A 9,657-nucleotide genomic window follows, 5' to 3' on the forward strand; every position below is an offset into this window, starting at 1 on the left:
AGCGGTTTTCGTAGGATATGGATGTTGCTATATGAAGGGCTACATGCGCGTTTATGACTTATGAAGCAATTGTTGGCCAACCAATCACAAAGCAGATACGACGCAGCAGCGTGTTTAAGTAGACTAATTTGCATTGAATCGAGTCTCCTTAAACAAGAAATATTTTACTGAAATGTATGAAGTTCTATTTTCAAAATTTTTATAATTGACTAAACCGTATCGATAAAATTCTTATGCTTGAGTCGGAAGTGCCATAGACTATCCAACGTTGAAAAGAGTAAGGTTGTAGTGTTGCATGTGAAGTCGTAATACACAGATTATACTCGACGAGTAGAAAAAATATTTATCACGATACCACACGCCCACACTTCCTCAGGCGCGGACACTCGTGCCTGAGGAAGGATAGTATTCAGTATTCATTTATTTCTTGCTTCCATGGTACATTTTTGGGTAGTATTTACATATTTCTTATGGTATCACATGGACCCTGAATAGGGTGTAGCAAATACAGATAATTAAATTAAATTACAGTTACTTAACTATATCTAGTGGCTTTTACAAACTTATAACTACGTATATAAACTTTGTATATGATATAACACAAAATTATTACTAGTAACAACAATAATTATAATATATATGTATTACGAGCATATCGATCAATAGGGGACGTAGGGGAGGGGGTAGGTGGGACGACCTATGACTATAATTTCCTTTCTTCCATAAATTCGGTTATTGTATAATATGCTTTTGTTAATAAATGCTGTTTTAATTTCTTTTCAAATGTATTGTTGTTTTCTTCTGATTTGATAAAACTGGGGATATGATTGTAGATTTGTATCGACGTGTAGTATGGGCCTTTTTTATAAATGTCTATTTTTGGTTCTGGTGGAATTAGATCTAAATTACGGCGGGGGTTAAAGAGTCCAAAACATGTCGCCAAAAGCGACTAAAAATAATAGTGAGTGAAACCGTACTGATACTGATCTAAAAAATTAAACATTCAATACTCAATCATTTAAATATTCATTATTTACCTTTCATCTGCGTTTATTTATTAATTGATTGCATTTTTAAAGGATGATATTTTACTAATATAGCCCTTGTTACCCACACACGAAACGTCAATGTGTATTGTGTAATAGTTCTATACCATCCATATGTAATAGCAAAGAGGATATAATAAGATAGAGCGGTACTGTCATAGTAAATTTTGTAACCCCAGTAAATTCACTGCCATCTATCATGAAGATTTATAAAAATACGATAAAATGTGTTTAAATATGGATAAATGATTTTTTTTTTTTTGCATTAATTATTTTTATGATTTTGACCCATGTTCTTTCACTGATATGCGTTAAAATTGTTAAATAACAAACGAAACCGTCAACGCCATCTATACGACAGTAGGCCAAAGCTAGTAGCGCCCTCTGATCGAGAATCAAATTTTCTTGATTTTCGAGGCACGTTTTTACCTTTGACTGTATCCATCTATTACGGAGTTATATCTATCTTTGGTAATAGGCTACTTTCCTACTAGTCAAATCAGCTTCTTTTTTAGAACTGTCAAAACGATTTGCTAATATGGAATTTGTATGAAAACGAGTATAGTGACGTCACGGTCAACTTACCTACTTTTTATATTTCTATCCGATTGGATTTATTAAATAGTAATTGTGTTTAAAAATAACTGATGTCTATGTTTTCTTAATAATTATCTGGTGCTTTATTTCGTGCATGGTGTGAAATAATTTATTTTAAGTATAGGAAACTTCCCTATTGTATTTATTTTATTCTACAGGTGGGCGCTTCAGAAATCATTAACAGAATAGTAGACGATCTCAAAGACGACAACGAGCAGTACCGCAAGATGGTGATGGAGTCGATCGAGAAGATCCTCGCCAACCTGGGCGCCGCCGACATCGACTCCAAGCTCGAGGAGGCTCTTATTGACGGCATCCTGTATGCCTTCCAAGAACAGACTACAGAAGTAATTCAATTGCGTTATTTAATACCTACAGCATCTTATATACCTACGTCATTCTTAAATACTTTGATTTAACCTTTGACCATCAAAGACGTCAAGTGACGCGCGCGGCTACAGGCCAATTCCGACAAGATTCACGATGACGCGCCGCTCACGATTTATAAGCGTAAACAAATTAAATAATCTTTTTGATATTTTGCTACATTGCTACATGTTCTACACTTGAAAGAACCCAAGCCTTGTTTTCAGTCTCAAATATTCAAGACATACTGTACTTCCTCAATCTTAAAGGAAGTCCTCTTTGATAAAAAAAATGATGCATAGCTATAACTTCTTTACTTCTGAATGTGATCCATATCCATATGAAAGCTTTATCATCAATTTATGTTGCACAGGATGTGGTAATGCTGAACGGGTTCGGCACAATAGTAAACCAGCTCGGCAAGCGCGTGAAGCCGTACTTACCCCAAATATGCGGTATCATCCTGTGGCGCATGAACAACAAGTCGGCCAAGGTGCGCCAGCAGGCCGCCGACCTCATCTCGCGCATCGCCGTCGTCATGAAGACGTGTCAGGAGGTATACGCGACTAGTTATCATGATAAACATAATATAACATGACGTATTGTTTACCTATAAACAGTACGATACGTAATCGCACTTAAACTATCGTGAGACATATTTCTAAATATTTATCAGTACGGTTTTTACTCACTATTATTTTTAGTCGCTTTTGGCGACATGTTTCGGATTCTTTGGGAATCCATCCTCAGGCACGAGTGTCCAAACATGTCGCCAAAAGCGACTAAAAATAATAGTGAGTAAAAACCGTACTGATAAATATAGTACGATACGTCATGACAAATCCTTCTTAAAGCTGACAACAGCTGTGTGTTAGGGTGGTATTCCAACTGTCACATTTATTTGCCCAATATGCATTGCGTCCCACTCTCTCATTAAGCAAAATGTGAGATGCAAATACACATTGGACTGGTGGAATACCAACCTTATGAAACTAAATCAAATAAAAGTTTAGTAATTTTGAAGGATATATATATTATACAGAATGGCTAAAACATAAGTGCATTCCCGTTGCCAGGGAGATTCTGGGATTTTACTGAGCAACTTTTACTATGGGACCAACCACGAAATCGCGAAAAAAAAATTCACCCTCCCATAGAAAATGGACCAGCCAAATTTTTTTTCGCGTTTTCGTGGTTGGTCCCAGAGTAAAAGTTGCTCAGTATAATCCCAAAACCTCCCGGGCAACGGGAATGCACTTATTTTTTAGCCACCCTGTATAGATAACGATTTTAATCAGCTGCATCGGTGATTAGTTTGTGTGCTAAAACACAGAAGCCTCTATCTACCTAAATGCATATAACGTCGTCCGTTCCGTCGCTAAAATGTAAACGCACTTTTGATATCAAGCTAACTGACACTGATTACAATTTGTATTTGTACGTACACCCAACCGCAAAGTTGCATGGCAATGTGTCCATGCAATTTTGCAGCTCGCTGTATATATTATACAGCTTTATATCCTATTCGCTGAGTGCACGACTGGTCCTGCCCTCCTTTTGTGGGCTTTTCTACGTTACATCTTATGGAGTAAAATTAGTTCCAACGGCTGCCGCTAACATTAATCTACGACATTCCATAAGATTACGTGTGTCCGTGACCATCAGCGCCACTTCTCCCTCCACCGGCTTCGCACATTGTCAATAGGCTAATATGAAATAACTTTATAACTAATTTTCTTTTGTCTTCCCAGGAAAAATTGATGGGTCATCTTGGAGTTGTCCTCTACGAATATTTGGGTGAAGAGTACCCGGAAGTGCTGGGTTCCATCCTGGGGGCGCTGAAGGCGATCGTGAACGTCATCGGCATGACCAAAATGACGCCGCCCATCAAGGATCTACTACCGAGATTGACGCCCATCTTGAAGAACAGGTCATTAATTTACATACAAACTATTTATGTAATACGAATCCCACCAAAAACATTTGCATGTAAAATGTTGCCAAGACGAGACCATAGATCTCACGTAGAGCCAAGCTTCTAACTATACAAGCCCTAACTTCACAAACTCTACACCTTAGTCAAAATATGTGGCTTGGCCGTTTCGTTTCTACATGAACTATTGTATAACAAAAAATTATGAATAGTGAATAAATTTTTCACCTTACGCCCATGTGACGGTCACGAAGGTTTCAGGAACATTTAACGTTATACTATTTCTCTGTTTGATGTATGGTATGCATAATCTAATATCTACATTCCATCTCGATGTTAATGATTATTTTGTTTCACAGGCACGAAAAAGTACAAGAGAATTGCATTGATCTAGTCGGACGTATCGCAGACAGAGGTCCAGAGTTTGTCTCGGCCAGAGAGTGGATGAGAATATGTTTCGAGCTGTTGGAGCTTCTCAAGGCCCACAAGAAAGCCATCAGGAGAGCCACTGTTAACACCTTCGGTTACATTGCCAAAGCTATTGGACCTCACGACGTGCTGGCGACCTTGTTGAACAACTTGAAAGTTCAGGAGCGACAAAACAGGTGAGACACATGATACATTTAAAGCCATTTTGAATTGATGTTCTTAATCAGGGTTAAATGCAAAAGTCAACAAAAGCGTTTTTTTAATTAATAACTTGTGTGTACTACTACTAACTTTACTACTGTACTACTAACTTGGTAATTTATATAACAACTACTATTAAAAAGCCGCGGACGGATACACAGACAGACGGACGGACATGGCGAAATTATAAAGGTTTCTACGAAACCCTAAAAATGGGGTATTATTTACCATCATCGGTTATTACGTGAAGAAGACATTGCAACAGTGCCGAAATATCGAGAACTTATAAAAACAAATAATAATATAAGGTAAATAACCCGTTTTTAATAGTAGGCAGTTATAATATCTATTTATATTAATTTCAGAGTGTGCACAACAGTCGCCATTGCGATTGTCGCCGAGACGTGCTCACCGTTCACAGTATTGCCGGCTCTCATGAACGAGTACCGGGTGCCGGAGCTGAACGTCCAGAACGGCGTGCTGAAGTCCTTGTCCTTCTTGTTCGAGTACATCGGCGAAATGGGCAAGGATTATATTTACGCCGTGTGCCCGTTGCTCGAAGATGCTCTTATGGATAGGTTGGTATTCATATTTACGCTAATAACGCCTTAAATCGTCCTGAGCTCGTTTGCCCTGTTGACTTCCGGAACATATAATTCTCCTTAATTTGAAATAAGGCTGAAATTAGCTGACTTTTATGGTCTTTGGCGTGGATATTTTAAATGTGAAAGAAAATTACTTTTTCTTTAATTTTACACCCACATCTGATATTTTGAAGAGTATATTGTTACGTCACGTCGTATACCATTATACTTTGCAGAGATCTAGTGCACAGACAAACGGCGTGCGCGGCGATAAAGCACATGGCGCTCGGCGTGTACGGGTTCGGGTGCGAGGACGCGCTGGTGCACCTGCTCAACCACGTGTGGCCCAACATCTTCGAGACGTCGCCACATCTAGTGCAGGCCTTCATGGACGCCGTCGAGGGCATGCGCGTCGCGCTAGGGCCCATCAAGATACTGCAGTACGCGTTACAAGTGAGTCATTATGTTGGAAACTTTCAAGTAACTTGGAATAATTTCGGAATGTTCCCATGTTTTTGTAAATATGAGTGTAAGGCATCAGTGACCAAAGCACAGCGGCGCTACTGCAGTACGCGTTACAAGTAAGTAATATTGGAAACTTTCACAAAGGCACGTGGAATAATTTCGAAAACTTCTCACGTGTACGGTCTGGCGAAAGTAACACCGGCGAGTTCGGTGGGGCGTGTACCGCGTGTACGGCGTGTAGCGTGGCGTCGAACTTCCGAGACATTTGAATAGTGTGCTGTGCAATGAGGCCGCTCGCTCGCAAACGTTTGCATTTGTTTCACATGGTCGCCTCCGCTCGACCGTGTTCAGAACTCAGCTTAAACACTAGACTAGCGCTTTAGGTCATACCCGAGCAACTTTTACTACAGAACCAACCCCGAAATCGCGAAAAAAAATTGGCTGTTTCATACATTTTGATTGTCTGACCTTGACATTTTCTATGGGAGAGTATTTTTATTTTTTTTGCTATAGGGGTTGGTCCCGTAGTAACAGTTGCTCAGTATGACCTATATATTCAGCCCGTTTATTATTGCAGGTGACTAAATAAACACTCTGTATTTATTTGATTAAGTAAGAATAAGTTATTCTCATTCATTATTTTCTCATACGAATTATTCCCGACCAAAATTATTTGAATAATTTTGACGGGAATAAAATCGAGATGATTTTATTCTTACGAATCTTATTCAAGCAATGATTTTATTCTTGAATGCCTTTTCCAACACTAGATGTACTTGTTTGTATTATCAAGATTAAGATAGTAAGTAATTATGAGAAAATTACGTAAAACTGCCACTAGCCTAAATACTATTGCTTTTTCCAGGGTTTATTTCATCCAGCCAGAAAAGTCCGCGACGTTTACTGGAAGATCTACAACACGCTGTACATCGGCGGCCAGGACGCGCTCGTGGCCGGGTACCCGCGGATACAAAACGATCCAAACAATCACTTTATACGATATGAATTAGATTACTTGCTGTAACAATAACACAGTCTACACATTTATAGTGCGTGATGCTATTCACTATACTTATGGTTTTATTTTGCCGAGAGTTAAATAATTTAAAAGACTTGTTTAAATGTTTATATTTTATTTTGTCAATAGCTATAGTTGCTGTTCATGCATAAGTGTAGCCGCTGTGCACGAAGAGTTTCATATAATCGTCATGCAAGTGTGATTGTTAGTGACCTCCATGCGCGACGGCAATATAAAATAGTACGCAAACGTCGATAAAGATGTACCTAATGTATGATTTATAAAATTTGAAAGAAATAAAAAATCTTTTCTCAAAAATGGACGGCAAAGTCAACGTTGCCGGTTAAAAAGTAGGTCGCGAAGTGCGTTGTTTATGGTCAGTCAAAAAATTAAAAAGTTAAAAACATTGCAGTCTCGATTTTGGGACTGCAATGTTGCATACAAATTCCATTATTTGTCGAGTTCCAAACTTTTTAAAAGTTGGAAGTGGCCATATCAAATGAAGGCATAGGTCCATTAAACAGCCAAACAGATGATCAGTACTTATTATTATAATGTTGGTACCGCGACTATTTAGGTGTCTCGCCGGAAGATCAGCGCCGACACTTGGGTCGGCATTATGCTGAGGCGAGCCCATTTCGTGGTAAACACTGCAAATATGTTTTTTTTTTAATTTTCCTTGTAATGCTAGTATGTAAGTTTATCACGAAATAAATGATTTATGATCAAATAGGTTGGCGTATTTTCAGCAGAAAAATACACTTCTATTTTTAAATTTAAAAAATAAAACGGCGGCAAAGCAAATTTTATTACTTTTTTCTGTGAAAATATATACATAAGAACGTTGCTTCTGTAAAATATTTCTATTATATTTGTATTTATTGCGCCATTTTTGAGAAAAGCACTATATATGACTGCTGTAAGGCTACCTGCTGGCGTCGGATTCAATTAAACGGACTCCCAAGGTCGTCCGTTTAAAACGAATCCTCAGCCAGTAAGTAGCTACTTCCGAGTCTCGACAATAATGTACTACTTCTCAAAAATGGACGGCAAAGTCGACGTTGCCGGGTAAAAAGTAGGTCGCGAAGTGCGTAGTTTATGGTCAGTCAAATAATTAAAAAGTAAAAAACATTGTAGTCTCGATTTCGGGACTGCAATGTTGCATACAAATTCCATTATTTGTCGAGTTTCAAACTTTTAAAAAGTTGAAGTGGCCATATCAAATGAAGGCATGGGTCCATTAAACAGCCAAACAGATGATCAGTACTTATTATTATAATGTTGGTACCGCGACTATTTAGGTGTCTCAAATAGGTTGGCGTATTTTCAGCAGAAAAATACACTTCTATTTTTAATTTAAAAAATAAAAAGGCGGCAAAGCAAATCTTTTTACTTTTTTCTGTGAGAATATATACATCAGAACGTTGCTTCTGTAAAAAAATTATATTATATTTGTATTTATTGCGCCATTTTTGAGAAAAGCACTATATATGACTCGGCTGGAAGGCTACATGCTGGCTTCGGATTCAATTAAACGGACTCCCAAGGTCGTCCGTTTAAAACGAATCCTCAGCCAGCAAGTAGCTACTTCCGAGCCTCGACAATAAAGTACTATTGTGCGCGGCAGCGGCACTTTTAGTCATGTTGACAGCACCTACCTACATTGGAAATATAAGATATCTCATTTTATTATAACATCTCATTTCACCAAAAAAAACATTCAAAACTTAGTTACCCATATGACATGTAATGTAACCAGTTGTTTATAACAATGTAATTGACTTCTATAAAATCTGGTCAGTCACTAACATAATAAGTCTTACAAAAGATCATTTACTTTCACGAATGAAATACGCTCTTTACGAGTACAATAACTCCGTCTTATTATCTGTCTGTACCGTGTATTTTCTGCCTGTACTAGTAAACCTGTGAGGTTATTTGACTCATAAATATTAGGTAAAATTGTTAAGAATAAAGAGTATAAAAGATTAAGTCTCTTAATTATCCTTAAATACATCTTGTAAGTACCTGTTACTAGAAAGAAGATTAAAATGTTATCATTTCGTCATTTGAAAATCGAAATATTCTAATTTTTTAACCGACTTCAAGATTTCAAAGGAGGAGGTTCTCAATTCGGTTGTTTTTTTTTTTTTTTTTTAATGTTTGTTACTCCATAACTCCGTCATTTCTGGACCGATTTTGAAAATTCTTTTTTTGATTGTAAGTATATACATACAGATTGGTCCCGTTTTTGTCAAAAAGCAGTTCTGATGATGGGATCCATGAGGAATCGAGGGAACTCCTCAAATGTTAAAGGCATACATATAGTGATTTTAGTATTTTCATCAACAAATCAAGCACTTACATTTAAAAAAGTGACATCTGATGATGTGGAACTGCTGATGATGATCAGAACGGAACTCTTTAATGACGCATAGTTCACGTTTGGCGATTTGTCCTCTTCGTTATGTTTGTTAAGCAAGTTAGGTTTTCAAGAAACATTTTTGTCAAGCTTGAGTTCTGATGATGGGATCCATGAGGAATCGAGGGAACTCCTCAAATGTGAAAGGCATACATATAGTGATTTTTGTATTTTTATCAACAAATCCAGCATTTCCATTTTAAAAAGTGACATTTGATGAAGTGGAACTGCTGATGATGATCAGAACGGAACTCTTCAATGATGCATAGATCACGTTTGGCGATTTGTCCTCTTCGTTATGTTTGTTAAGCAAGTTAGGTTTTCAAGAAACATTTTTGTCAAGCTCGAGTTCTGATGATGGGATCCATGAGGAATCGAGGGAACTCCTCAAATGTGAAAGGCATACATATAGCGATTTTTGTATTTTTATGAACAAATCCAGCATTTTCATTTTAAAAAGTGACATTTGATGAAGTGGAACTGCTGATGATGATCAGAATGGAACTCTTTAATGACGCATAGTTTACGTTTGGCGATTTGTCCACTTCTTTATGTTTGTTAAGCAACTTAAGTTTTTAAGACATATTTTTGTCAAG

General features: G+C 37.5%; 1 protein-coding gene across 1 annotated transcript in view; it reads left to right on the forward strand.

Moving 5' to 3' along the window:
• The window catches only part of LOC134742082 (splicing factor 3B subunit 1), a 31,979-nt gene extending 23,352 nt beyond the window's left edge, over positions 1-8,627 (forward strand). Inside the window, exons 15-21 of the mRNA XM_063675015.1 lie at positions 1,802-1,990; positions 2,383-2,565; positions 3,761-3,939; positions 4,302-4,547; positions 4,938-5,150; positions 5,393-5,609; positions 6,487-8,627. Coding sequence (XP_063531085.1) covers positions 1,802-1,990; positions 2,383-2,565; positions 3,761-3,939; positions 4,302-4,547; positions 4,938-5,150; positions 5,393-5,609; positions 6,487-6,645 — 1,386 coding nt within the window. The 3' untranslated portion in view covers positions 6,646-8,627. The remainder of the gene's footprint in view (positions 1-1,801; positions 1,991-2,382; positions 2,566-3,760; positions 3,940-4,301; positions 4,548-4,937; positions 5,151-5,392; positions 5,610-6,486) is intronic.
• The last annotated feature ends 1,030 nt before the right edge of the window (positions 8,628-9,657 follow it).

The sequence above is a fragment of the Cydia strobilella genome, chromosome 6 (genome assembly GCF_947568885.1).
Source record: "Cydia strobilella chromosome 6, ilCydStro3.1, whole genome shotgun sequence".
In the NCBI taxonomy this organism is placed as follows: Eukaryota; Metazoa; Arthropoda; class Insecta; order Lepidoptera; family Tortricidae; genus Cydia; species Cydia strobilella.